The sequence below is a fragment of the Macaca thibetana genome, chromosome 1 (genome assembly GCF_024542745.1).
Source record: "Macaca thibetana thibetana isolate TM-01 chromosome 1, ASM2454274v1, whole genome shotgun sequence".
Classification (NCBI taxonomy): Eukaryota; Metazoa; Chordata; class Mammalia; order Primates; family Cercopithecidae; genus Macaca; species Macaca thibetana.
In genome coordinates this window covers 123,332,088-123,345,876 of record NC_065578.1, presented here as the reverse complement: position 1 = coordinate 123,345,876, position 13,789 = coordinate 123,332,088, and the positions used below count along the sequence as shown (strand labels likewise).

At 43.2% G+C, this 13,789-nt stretch overlaps 1 protein-coding gene across 6 annotated transcripts in view; it reads right to left on the bottom strand.

Annotated features, from left to right (window-relative positions):
* The window catches only part of SETDB1 (SET domain bifurcated histone lysine methyltransferase 1), a 40,805-nt gene that overhangs the window by 19,571 nt on the left and 7,445 nt on the right, over window positions 1–13,789 (bottom strand). For all 6 annotated transcript variants that reach the window (XM_050749551.1, XM_050749574.1, XM_050749542.1 and 3 more), the window contains exons 4-9: window positions 5,859–5,893; window positions 4,385–4,484; window positions 3,441–3,566; window positions 3,076–3,277; window positions 2,134–2,207; window positions 1,016–1,206 (exon numbers count right to left, since the gene is read on the bottom strand). In XM_050749551.1, coding sequence (XP_050605508.1) covers window positions 1,016–1,206; window positions 2,134–2,207; window positions 3,076–3,277; window positions 3,441–3,566; window positions 4,385–4,484; window positions 5,859–5,893 — 728 coding nt within the window. The remainder of the gene's footprint in view (window positions 1–1,015; window positions 1,207–2,133; window positions 2,208–3,075; window positions 3,278–3,440; window positions 3,567–4,384; window positions 4,485–5,858; window positions 5,894–13,789) is intronic.

Sequence of the window (13,789 nt, the reverse complement as noted above, 5' to 3'; positions counted from 1 at the left end):
TGCAGTGAGCCGAGATCGTGCCACTGCACTCCAGCCTAGGCAACAAGAGTGAAACTCCATCTAAAAAACAAACAAAACAAAACAAAACAAAACACCAAACAAAAAGCATGATAAGGATCATAACGCCTTAGGAGTAACGGGCTGAGGTAAACCAAGAAGAAATATAATTTCTAATTTCTTCTGGCTACTCTGGGCACACAGTCTATTGGGTAGCCCTGTTCTGCAAGGCAAGTAGCAGTATTAAAAAATGTTTTTAAGGGCCAGGCACGGTGGCTCATGCCTGTAATCCCAGCATTTTGGGAGGCTGAGGCAGGCAGATCACGAGGTCAGGAGATCGAGACCATCCTGGCTAACACAGTGAAACCTCGTCTCTACTGAAAATACAAAAAATTAGCCGGGCATGGTGGCAGGCGCCTGTAGTCCCAGCTACTCAGGAGGCTAAGGCAGGAGAATGGCATGAACCCGGTAGGCAGAGCTTGCAGCGAGCCAAGATCGTGCCACTGCACTCCAGCCTGGGCGAAAGAGCGAGACTCCGTCTCCAAAAAAAAAAAAAGTTTTTAAAACTTTTAAAAATAAGAAATACGATTCTAAGAAGGGAGAGAGAAGGGAGAAAAGGATGAGTACAAAATATTTAAGAGTTAAAATGAACTTTGAAAGATAATCAGGACTCCTTGATACCTCTTCTTCGTCCCACTATCCTACTAAAACCTTAACCCTGGAAAAATGGAAATGGCTGCCTTCTCTGTACCTACACACAATGTGAATACTCCTAAAGAAAAAAATAAATAAATCAAAACCATGCAGATTAGTATCATAATTCCGGTAATTTATTTTCAACAATGACCCACAGAGGAACAACAAAAAGGGCAAAGTAAAATTTGACCAAAAACAGTGAGAAACCATAGGAGGATAAGAAAGAGGAAGGCTATGGAATAGCTATAAAACCATCCTCATTACTGCTTCTTAAGTCCCCCCGACCAACCTCTGCCTCCAAAATTCTAGGGAAAAACAGTACCAGGAAGAGGATCCTGACTAGGCTGCCATCCACCTCCTCAACTCGGGACTTCCACCATGTGCCTTCCCACTCAGTCTTGATAAGCTGGCCACTCTTGAGCAGTACCATGGGGCGGTTGGGGTAGGCAGTTACATACTCCTCTATGAAGTCACGGCAGGAGATGTCTTCTATGTCCTCCCAAGTCTTTTTCACTGTTTCAAGGAAGAAGTAGAACTGAGAGGGCAGGTAGGACATGTCTTGATAGGGAAAAGGGTTGGCCAGGAGACATTTTATACTTTTTAAGTTGAAAAGGAAAGAAAAAGTAAAATCAGAACCTCGAGGGAAGCAAAGCCAAGACCACCTAAGTAATAAACCTAATGTGTACAAATTGCACATACTTACAAATCAAGTAAATACTAAATAAGTCATGTACAATATAGGTGATTCACTTATTTTATACAAATGGATGCTTCTCCTTTGGAAAATTCAAGTGGAAATTCTTGCTCACTTGTTGATAAGTCTAATGGTAAATTTAAAAGATCAGGTGGCACCATGAAATGAAAAAATTAGTCCTTCCTTCTCATTCTCTATCAGGTTTTTAAGAGACTCAGAATATGTTTACTGTCATGTTATGTGTAAACAGAAGTGTTAGTTGATTCTTCTGCAGTTAAAAATGATTATTTCCGTAGAAGTCTGCTCCCAAGCCAGGGTAACAAATATAGAGGACACTATGATGTTCCATCTAACACAGCTTCTGTGGAAAGCATTATGCAGACTACACATTTATACAAATGTTAGGTGCAGCATGACACTAGGAAAGAAGTAACACCTTTTTCAACCTAATTCACTTAGAAATGAAACTGAAGCACATCTATAACATGAGCAGTCTACTCAAGGTCATTCATGATCTTCTAGTGACTCACTCTTTGGCTACAAAGACCCAGTCCTAGAGATGAACAATACAACTGTATCTCTTTTGGGCGCAAACTGTGCTTTGGGAGCAAAGGACATCAACCAAATTTATGGTCTTTGAGACTGAAGTACCAAAAACACCTAGGGCTTTTCAACTGGACGTCCTAAGAAGACATATCAGGTAGAGGAGGAAAAACTGAGCTAAGGAGTAAGAGAGAAACACTCACGTGGCCGGCAAATGGGATACAGTTCAGACTGTGTGACATAGGAAGCATAGCCATCATCAAAGAAAATGAGAAACCTGTAAAAGAAGAGTGACAGTAGAAAGATCTGGGGGTTATGATATTTAACATGATCCGCAGAAATTATTTATCATAGCTTCTACTTTTCTGGATCACAACAGGATGCACTCCAGGGAAGACATTCCAGTCTACTACTTTCTTCCTGTTTTTCTTTCTTCCCAACTTGAGAGTTAAGAGTTCTCCCTTAATTTAACCAATGCCTCCCTACTTTTTCAAAAAACACATATACATTTAAGTATTTTTGAGACGGAGTCTCCTCCTTCTGTCGCCCAGGCTGGGGTGCAGTGGTGCAATCTTGGCTCATGGCAACCACTGCCTCCCAGGTTCATGCGATTCTCCTGCCTCAGCCTCCCAAGTAGCTGGGATTACAGCCATGCGCCACCACACCCAGCTAATTTTTGTATTTTTAGTAGAGACAGGGTTTCACCAGTTGGGCAAGCTGGTCTCCAACTCCTGACCTCAAGTGATTCACTTGCCTTGGCCTCCCAAAGGGCTAGGATTACAGGCATGAGACATTGGGCCCAGCCAAAAACATATATTCTTTTTCCTCTCAGATTCCTATGCTGCTAATAACCATTTAGTCTCCATCTCTTTCTTCTGTGTGAATCCCCTATTCCCCTGATCATTAATCCTCGTTATTCTCATCCTAGTTTTCTCTTTGAGGAAAGAAAAGGAAAAAAACAAAAAAGAAGGAGAAAGAGGAAGAAAGAATCACCCACATGACTCCTGTGGTAAAGAAATAGTAAGGGTTTCAGTCCACTAAGGACTAAGAAGACAAAAGCTAATTGTGAGATCTGGTCTATGGCATGAACAGGGCAGGTGCTGTGCTCCCAGCCTCTACCCCTTTACAGTCCTCTGTCCAGGTACCTGAGCTTGTTTTTGACGTTTGGTGTCTCAGCTACAATGCCAGCATAGAGCCAGACCTGATTCCCATCTTTGTATTTGGCGACCACCCGACTGCCCACAAACAGCTTGTCAGCAGGAGGGTGGTAATCATAGGCAATATGGTTCCCCGACAGTAGACTCTTTCCTTTGTTGTCAAATTTCACCTTGTATTTCTTCCCCGGCCCTGAGTAAAACGGAAAGATAAATTTTTTTAAAAACTGCCAGTTTCTGTATAAATCCAGGCTGCTACGTGAGAGACAAATGGGAAGGTTATGGAGAAAAGAAACAATCAGCAGTGGACGGTGCAGGTTGCCTTTCAGGAGTGGTTCCTCCAAGTCTGCACATACCAACTGTCTGGATGGCAATAAGGGTGCCTTTGTGCCATGTCTTAGTTCTTTTCTTGCCCAGAATTCGCATGCTGACTATCAGGTCACCATCTTTGCTTAGTTCTCCAGACATCTGACTCAAGGTTCCTATAGAAGAAGCAAAGTTATTCTAAAGAGTTATGACATAGATTGGGTAGAGAACAGTAAGGTAAAGAGGGTAGTATGGTAATTAGGGAAAGTGGGGTAATTTTTTTTTTTTTGAGAAGGAGTCTCGCTCTGTCCCCAGGCGGGAGTGCAGTGGTGCGATCTTGGCTCATTGGAACCTCTGCCTCCCAGGTTCCAGCGATTCTCCTGCCTTAGCCTCCCGAGGAGCTGGGACTATAGGCACACACCACCATGTCCAGCTAATTTCTGTATTTTTAGTAGAGATGGGGTTTCACCATGTTAGCCAGAATGGTCTCTATCTTTTGACCTCATGATCCGCCTGCCTTGGTCTCCCAAAGTGCTTGGATTACAGGCATGAGCCCACTGTGCCTGGCCCATCTGGAGAATTTTTAAACATTTTTTTTTTACAGATGGGGTTTCACTATGATGCCGAGGCTGGTCTTTAATGCTGGGCCTCAAGTGATCCTCCTGCCTCAGCCTCCCAAAGCTGCTGGAATTACAGATGTGAGCCACCACACCTGGCCTCAAACCTTTTTTTAACAAGAGTCTGAGTGATTCTCTTCTCCCTAATCTCCATCTGGAAGTAGTCATGAGGATAGAAACGGTCTAAATGTAGGACGCTAAAGAGGTATTGAGATAAAACCATCACAGACTGGAAAATCACCATCCATGTAATTGGGATTTCATAACTACTAAGGATAATGAGTCTGGCATGTCACAATTAGCAGACATGAGACTTAAGATGAAATCTCTGTAAGAATTCACCTCCCATCTGTACCCAGGTATTTCTTGACCCTAACCTTTATGCAGATCTTGGCAACTGCTCTTCTTGTTGACAGCATCCATGAACTTCTGAACATCTTGAGCTGACTTTCTTAAGGCAGCCATAGCTTCACGGAGCTACAGAAAAGGGGATGAGGAAAACAAGTTTTGAAATAGTAGCAAGGGTTACAAATAACTTCAGAATAAGAAACACCTTGTATTTCACAGAACAAAATGGAGTGAGTTGAATGAGTTATGTTTAGAAGCTTATGGTTACTTTATCGGGCAAAGCTGCCCTTTGTTTTTTTTTTTTTGAGATGGAGTTTAGCTCTTGTTGCTCAGGCTGGAGTGCAATGGCACAATCTTGGCTCACCGTAACCTCTACTTCCCGGGTTCAAGTGATTCTCCTGCCTCAGCCTCCCAAGTAGCTGGAATTACAGGTATGCGCCACCATGTCCAGCTAGTATTTTGTATTATTATTTTTTTTGAGATGGAGTCTGGCTCTGTTGCCCAACCTGGAGTGCAGTGGCACAGTCTCGGCTCACCGCAACCTCTGCCTTTCGGGTTCAAGTGACTCACCTGCCTCAACCTCCAAAGTAGCTGGGATTACAGGCACGTGCCACCATGCCCAACTAATTTTAGTGTTTTTAGTAGAGACAGGGTTTCACTATGTTAGCCAGGCTGGTCTCGAACTCCTGACCTCGTGTTCTACCTGCCTCAACCTCCCAAAGTCCTGGGATGACAGGTGTGAGCCACTGTGCCCGGCCTAATTTTGTATTTTAAGTAGAGACGGGGTTTCTCCATGGTTAGGCTGCTCTTGAACTGCCAACCTAAGGTGATCCACCTGCCTCGGCCTCCCAAAGTGCTGGGATTACAGGCGTGAGCCACCATGCCTGGCCTCTTTTTTTTTTTTTTTCCTGAGACAGAGTCTTGCTCTGTCACCCAGGCTGGAGTGCAGTGGTACGATCACAGCTTATTGCAACCTCTGCCTCCTGGGTTCCACTGATTCTCCTGTCTCAGCCTCCCGAGTAGCTGGGATTACAGGCATGCACCACCACACTCAGCTAATTTTTGTATTTTTTTAGTAGAGACAGGGTTTCGCCATGTTGGCCAGGCTGGTCTCAAACTCCTGACCTCAGGTGATCCGCCCACCTGGGTCTCCCCAAGTGCTGGGATTACAGGCGTGAGCCAACGCGCCCAGCCCAAAGCTGCCCTTGCTTAGAAACCCAGTTCAAAAATCAATGTTTCAATGTTAGGAAGCTTTTCTTGATTAATTTACCTAGCAAACACTGCTAAATCCTACTTTCATACAACACTCCTTTCTAGTGAAAACATTTCCTGCTAACCTCTTTTTGAATTCTTACAACACCAATTAGAGGACTGCAATGCAAAGGGCTGATCACAGGGTGAATGATTAGATATTGACAGCTAAAGTGATTAAATGGTTAGGCCAGAAAATTCTCCTATTTTCATATTCTTCTCTCTCACCGTTCCCTTACCATCCTAACTTACCTTCTGGTCTTTTGGAGTTCGGCTCCCAGCATCACCTATGGACGAGAAGAATTCTAATGAGTGTAAGAGACTTACAGGAACTTCTGGGAAATTAAGAACTAACTTACTCAAAAGCATTATTATGGGAGCATTATCGATAATAACTGAAAATAATCTTTTTTTTTTTTTTTTTTTTTTGAGACAGAGTCTCGCTCTGTCCCCCAGGCTGGAGTGCAGTGGCCGGATCTCAGCTCACTGCAAGCTCCGCCTCCCGGGTTTACGCCATTCTCCTGCCTCAGCCTCCCGAGTAGCTGGGACTACAGGCGCTGCCACCTCGCCCGGCTAGTTTTTTTTTTGTATTTTTTAGTAGAGACGGGGTTTCACCGTGTTAGCCAGGATGGTCTCGATCTCCTGACCTCGTGATCCACCCGTCTCGGCCTCCCAAAGTGCTGGGATTACAGGCTTGAGGCACCACGCCCGGCCTGAAAATAATCTTGATACAGGTATACACACAAATATAAAGTACTCAAAAGGGTCTGGAAAGACACAAAGTAAATGGCCAGGTATGGTGGTTCACACCTGTAATCCCAGCTACTTGGAAGGTTTAGGTGGGAGGACCCCCTGAGGCCAGTTCAAGACTAGCCTGGGCAACATAACAAGAGCCTGCCTCTTAAAAAAAATTAGGCCAGGTGCGGTGACTCATGCCTGTAATCCCAGCACTTTGCAAGGCCAAGGTGGGCAGATCACCTGAGGTCAGAAGTTTGAGATCAGCCTGGTCAATGTGGTGAAACTCTGTTTCTACTAAAAATACAAAAATTAGACAGCATGGTGGCGCATGCCTGTAATCTCAGCTCTTTGGGAAGCTGAGGCAGAATTATTGGAATCTGGGAGGCAGAGGCTGCAATGAGCCAAGACTGTGTCACTGCACTTCAGGCTGGTTGACAGAGCAAGACTGTGGTTCAAAAAAAATAATAATAATAAATAAAAATGTATAGTTCAAGCTTGAGCAACATAGAAAAACCCTTTTCACCAAAAAAAAAAAAAAAAAAAAAAAAAAAAAAAAAAAGGCTGGGTGTGGTGGCTCACACCTGTACTCCCAGCACTTTGGGAGGCCAAGGTGGGCGGATCACCTAATGTCAGGAGTTCCAGACCAGCCTGGCCAACATGGTGAAACCAAACCCCTTCTCTATTAAAAACACAAAAATTAGCCGGGCGTGGTGGCAGGCACCTGTAATCCCAGCTACGTGGCTACATGAGAGGCTGAGGCAGGAAAATCACCAGGAGGTGGAGGTTGCAGTGAGCCAAGACTGCATCCAGACCAGCCTGGCCAACATGGTAAAATCCCATCTCTACCAAAAACACAAAAATTAGCTGGGCATGGTGGCAAGTGCCTGTTATCCCAGCTACTCGGGAGGCTGAGGCACGAGAATCACTTGAACCGGGACCCGGGAGGCGGAGGTTGCAGTGAGCTGAGATCGCACCACTGCACTCCAGCCTGGGCTACAGAGCAAGACTCCATCCAAAAAAAAAAAAAAAAAAAAAAACAGTGTAATTCAGTGGTTTTTGGTAATTAAACTATCATCACTGTTGAATTCTGGAGTGATGAAAAATGTCGTCACTCCAAAAATTTCCTCATACTACAGCAGTCATTTCCCATTCCTCCTTCCCCCAAACTCTAGCAATCACAAATTTACTTTCTGTCTCTGCGGATTTGCCTATTCTGAATATCTCATATAAAGAGAATCATGTAATATGTGGTTCCTCATACAAGGTTCATCTATGTTGTACCATGTATCAGTACTTCACTTTTTTATTTTTTATTTTTTTTTGAGACGGAATCTTGCTCTGTTGCCAGGTTGGAGTGCGGCAGTGCAATCTCAACTCTCTGCTATCTCCACCTCCTGAGTTCAAGTGATTCTTCTGGCTCAGCCGCCTGAGTAGCTCGGATATAGGCGCATGCCACCACACCCAGCTAAATTTTGTATTTTTAGTAGAGACGGCCATATTGGCCAGGCTGGTCTCAAACTCCTGACTTCGTGATCCACCTACCTTGGTCTCCCAAAGTGCTAGGATTACAGACATGAGCCACCGTGCCCGGCCCCTTGTCTCCTTTTTATGGCTGAATAATATTTTCTTTTTTTTTTTTTTTTGAGACGGAGTCTCACTCTGTCACCCAGGCTGGAGTGCAGTGGCCGGATCTCAGCTCACTGCAAGCTCCGCCTCCCAGGTTTATGCCATTCTCCTGCCTCAGCCTCCCAAGTAGCTGGGACTACAGGCGCCCACCACCTCGCCTGGCCAGTTTTTTGTATTTTTTTTTGTAGAGACGGGGTTTCACCGTGTTAACCAGGATAGTCTCGATCTCCTGACCTCGTGAGCCACCCGTCTCGGCCTCCCAAAGTGCTGGGATTACAGGCTTGAGCCACCGTGCCTGGCCCTGAATAATATTTTATAGCAGTCAATACATGGGTGCATGTGTATACCACATTTGGTTTATCCATTCATCAGCTGATGAACATTTGGGCTGTTTCTACTTCTGCCTATTATGAATAATGCTGATATGAATATTCATTTATTTATCAGTTTTTACATCAACATATGTTCCAATTTCTCTTGGGTATATAGCCAGGAGTGGGTGGGTTATGGTAATTCTATATTTAACCTTTTGAGGAACCAAAAGACTATTTTCCAAAGTGGCTATAGCATTTTACATTTCCGTAAGCAATTTATGAGGTTTTCAATTGCTCCATATCCTTGTCAACATTTGTTATTGTCTTTTTAAAGAGACAGGTTCTCATTACATTGCCCAGGCTGGCCTTGAACTCCTGGGTTTAAATGACCCACCTACCTCAACCTCCTGAGTAGCCAGGACCATAAGCAAAAGCCAGCACCTGACTCTAATCATTTTTTTTTTTTTTTTTTTGAGACGGAGTCTCGCTCTGTTGCCCAGGCTGGAGTGCAGTGGCCAGATCTCAGCTCACTGCAAGCTCCGCCTCCCGGGTTTACGCCATTCTCCTGCCTCAGTCTCCCAAGTAGCTGGGACTACAGGCGCCCGCCACCTCGCCCGGCTAGTTTTTTGTATTTTTTAGTAGAGATGGGGTTTCACCGTGTTAGCCAGGATGGTCTCGATCTCCTGACCTCGTGATCCGCCCGTCTCGGCCTCCCAAAGTGCTGGGATTACAGGCTTGAGCCACCGCGCCCGGCTGACTCTAATCATTTTTAAGTGTACAATTCAGTGGTATTAAGTATATTTATATTGTTGTGCAACCATAACTACCATCCATTTCCAGAACTCTTTTCATCTTGCAAAACTGAAACTCTGCACCTATTAAACACTCCCCATTAGCCCCTCCCTCCAGCCTCTGGAGGCCACCATTGAATGCTAGATATCTCATCTAAGTGAAATCATTTGTCTTTTTGTGACTTATTTCACTTAGCATAATGTCCTCAACATTACCCTATGTTTGTCTTTTTTTTTTTTAAGTGGCTGCATAATAATCCCTTCGGTGGTAATACTATATATATAATATATACACACACATATATATTATATACACATACATGTCATGTATATTTACACACACATATATAATATATATATATATATATATTTTTTTTTTGAGATAGATTCTTACTCTGTCATCCAGGCTGGAGTGCAGTGGCCCAATCTCGGCTCACAGCAACCTCTGCCTCCCGGGTCCAAGCAATTCTCATGCCTCTGCCTCCCCAGTAGCTGGGATTACAGGCACCCACCACCATACCTGGCTAATTTTTGTATTTTTGGTAGAGATGGGATTTCGCCATACTGGCCAGGCTGGTTTCGAACTCCTGACCTCAGGTGATCCACCCGCCTTGGCCTCCCAAAGTGCTGAGATTACAGGCGTGAGCCACTGTGAGCAACCCACAAATTTTTTTTTAAAAATCAGGCAGGCACGGTGGCACATGCCTGTAGTCTCAGCTACTTGGGAGGCTGAAGTCGCAGTAAGCTATGATAGCACTACTGTGCTCCAGCCTGGGTTACAGAGTGAGATACTGTCTAAAAAATATATCAAATAAGGTTGAGGTTTCTATGTCCTAAGAACTAGTGACTCTCTTACAGTATATACACTAAAAAGACTCCTGCACATGTGCATTGGGAGACATGTACAAGATTATTTGCAGTAGTGTTATCTGTAATCTCAAAAAATGTAAATCAATGTCCACAATCAGGAAAATTGATAAACTGTGTCATATGCATACAATGGAATACCATGCTGCAGAAAGTAAATAAGCTAATCATCATGCATCAACACAATGTTGAAGAAGTCAAAGCCAAGGGAGACGTCAGAACTAAATGTAACTCTGAATGCATTCACCTCACTAGCTAAACTATTCCAAAAAATAAAAAACTCAATACATAGGAGCCAAGCTAAAAAATTAAAAGTTAAAATAAAAAAACTGAACAGAGGCCGGGCAGGGTGGCTCACGACTGTAATCCCAGCACTTTGGGAGGCCGAGGTGGGTGGATTACGAGGTCAGGAGATGGAGACCATCCTGGCTAACACGGTGAAACACTGTCTCTACTAAAACATAGAAAAAATTAGCCAGGCGTGTTGGCGGGCACCTGTAGTCCCAGCTACTCAGGAGGCTGAGGCAGAAGAATGGTGTGAACCCAGGAGGTGGAGCTTGCAGCGAGCCGAGATCATGCCACTGCACTCCAGCTTGGGTGACAGAGCAAGACTCCGTCTCAAAAAATAAAAATACAAAAAATACAAAAAATACAAAAAATTAGCCGGGCGTGGTGGTGGGTGCCTGTAGTCCCAGCTACTCAGGAGGCTGAGGCAGAACAGTCTGAACCCAGGAGGTGGAGCTTGCAGTGAGCCAAGATCACGCCACTGCACTCCAGCCTAGGCGACAGCGAGACTCTGTCTCAAAAAAAAATTAAAAATAAAAAAACTGAACAGAGATGTCAGCAGGTGTATGCTGCAGGGAAGACAGACTTGGCAATTTCAGTCCCAGATTCAACTAAATTGAATCTATTTTCAATTTCAACTAATTGAAAAAGAAAAGAAAAACTAGGATATGGAACTCTCAGGAAAATAAATTAAAATTCAGAGTTGCTAGATTATCTAAAATAGTCAATATTCAACAAAAAGATAAGAGACATTCAAAGAAACATGGAAGTGTGACCTACACTCAAGACAAAAAACCCTGTCAATAAAACTGACTCTGAGTGATCCCAGATAGTGGATTTACAAATATGTTCAAAGAACTACAGGAAATTAAGTTAAAAGGTTAAATGAAAATACACTAATACTTAACAAGAGAATCTCAAGAGAAACTGAAACTATAAAATAAGGAATCAAATGGAAATTCCAGAGTTGAAAATGCAAAAGCTGAAATGAAATACATATTAGAGGATCTAAGTGGCAGATTCAGAACAGGAGTCAACGAACTAGAATATATAGATACCTATATAGAGAAATTATCCAACCCAAAGCACAGAGAGAAAATTGAAGAAAAATGAACAAAGTTTCAGAGACTTGTGAAACAATGAAGGTCAGGTATTCCACCATATATGTAATGGAAATCCCAGAAACAGGGAGAGAGAGAAGGGAATAGAAAAAAAAATATGGAGAAATAATAGATAAAATATTCCAAATTTGGTAAAGACTTGAATCTACATATCCAAGAAGTTAAATGAACCTCAAGTAGGATTAAGAGAGAACTTGGATATATCCCAGTCAAACTAACATCAGAGGAAAAAAAGAAAATCTTAAAAGCAGCAAGACAAAACTGACTCATATACATGGTACAAAAATAATTTCATCTGATTTTCCATCAAAAATAACAGAGGCCAGAGGGCACAGGGATGGCATATTCAAAGTGCTGAAAGAAAACTCTGTCAATCAAGAATTCTATATCCCAGGTAGGGCTGGGCACAGTGGCTCACGCCTGTAATCCCAGTACTTTGGGAGGCCAAGGCGGGTGGATCACCTGAGGCCAGGAGTTTGAGACCAGCCTGAACAACATGATGAAACCCTGTCTCTACTAAAAATACAAAATTAGCCAGGTGTGGTGGTGCATGCCTGTAGTCCCAACTACTCAGGAGGTTGCAGGAGAATCACTTGAACCTGGGAGACAGAGGTTGCAGTGAGCCGAGATCTCACCACCGCACTCCAGCCTGGGCAACAAGAGTAAAGCTCCGACTCAAAAAAAAAAAAAAAAAAAAAAAAAAAAAAAAAAAAAAAAAATTCTATATCCCAGGTAAACAAAGACTGAGAAAATCCACTGTCAGCAGAACTGTACTGCAAGAAATATTAAAGGAAACCATCTGCCTGGAAAAACATGACATTGGATGATAGATCCACAGGAAGGAATGAAGAGCAACAGAAATGACAAACATCTGGGTAAATACATATTTTTCTTTTCTTTCCTTACCTTCTTTAAACATGAGACTGCTTAAAGCAGTAATTTTAACACTAAATTATTGGTTTTAAACGTGTAGCTATATTTGACAATAGTATCACACAGAAAGAGAGTGAAAGTAGAAGTACGCTGGTGCCAAGTGGCTGTATTTTTACCAGAATTAAGTCAGTATTAATTTGTAATAGATTATGATTAGGTACAGACACAACCCCTCTTAAGAAAGCTAAAAAAAAGAAAAACCAGGGGCCAGGTGTGGTGGCTCACTCCTGTAATCCCAGCACTTTGGGAAGCCGAAGCAGGTGGATCACCTGAGGTCAGGAGCTTGAGACCAATCTGACCAATATGGAGAAACCCTGTCTCTACTGAAAATACAAAATTAGCTGGGCATGGTGGTGCATGCCTGTAATCCCAGCTACTTGGGAGGCTGAGACAGGAGAACTGCTTGAACCCGGGAGGCGGAGGCTGCGGGGAGCCAAGATCCTGCCATTGCACTCCAGCCTAGGCAACAACAGTGAAAACTCCACCTCAAAAAAAAAAAAGAAAGAAAAAGAAAAATCAGAAGAATGACAGGGGTTTTCTGAAATCTTTGACTAAAAAGAAGGCAATAAAGAAGAAACAGGGCTAGGCACGGTGGCTCACGCCTGTAATTCCAGCACTTTGGGAGGCTTAGGTAGACAGATCACCTGAGGTCAGATGTTTGAGACAAGACTGACCAACATAGAGAAACTCTGCCTCTACTAAAAATACAAAAATTAGCCAGGCGTGGTGGCCTGTGCCTGTGGTCCCAGCTACTGGGGAAGTTGAGGCAGGAGAATTGCTTGAACCCGGGAGGCAAAGGTTGCAGTGAGCACAAGTTGCAGTAAGATCATGCCACTGTACTCCAGCCCGGGCAATAGAGTGAGACTCTGTCTCAAAACAACACAACAACAACAACAACAAAAATAACGAAACAGGCCAGGCATGGTGGCTCAGGTCTATAATCCCAGCGCCTTGGGAGGCCAAGGCAGGAGGACTGCCTGAGCTCAGGAGTTCGAGACCAGCCTGGGTAACATAGTGAGACCTTATTTCTACTACAAAAAAAAAAGTTAGCTGGGCGTGGTGGCATGCACTTGTAGTTCCAGCTACTCAGGAGGCTGACGTGGGAGGATCACTTGAGCCCATGAGGTTGAGGCTGCAGTGAGCTATGACCATGCCATCACACTCCAGTCTGGGCAACAGAGTGAGAACTTGTCAATCAATCAATTCATTCATTCATTCAAAAAGACTAAAATTATACAAAGTTTATTCTCTGAACACAATAACATTAATTAAAAATTAACAACAGAAAGAAATAAAAAAAACCCCAAATATTTAGAATCAAACAACCACAAGGAGAATTAAAAATGTCAAGTTGAAAGAAGCTGAAAACACAACATAAAAAAATGTATGATATCCTGAGAGTGACACTCCATGGAAAAAAATTTATGAGACGCAGCAAAGCAATGCTTATGGGAAAATAAATAGCTTTAGAGCTTATATTAGAAAGGAAGAAAGGTCTAAAATCAATA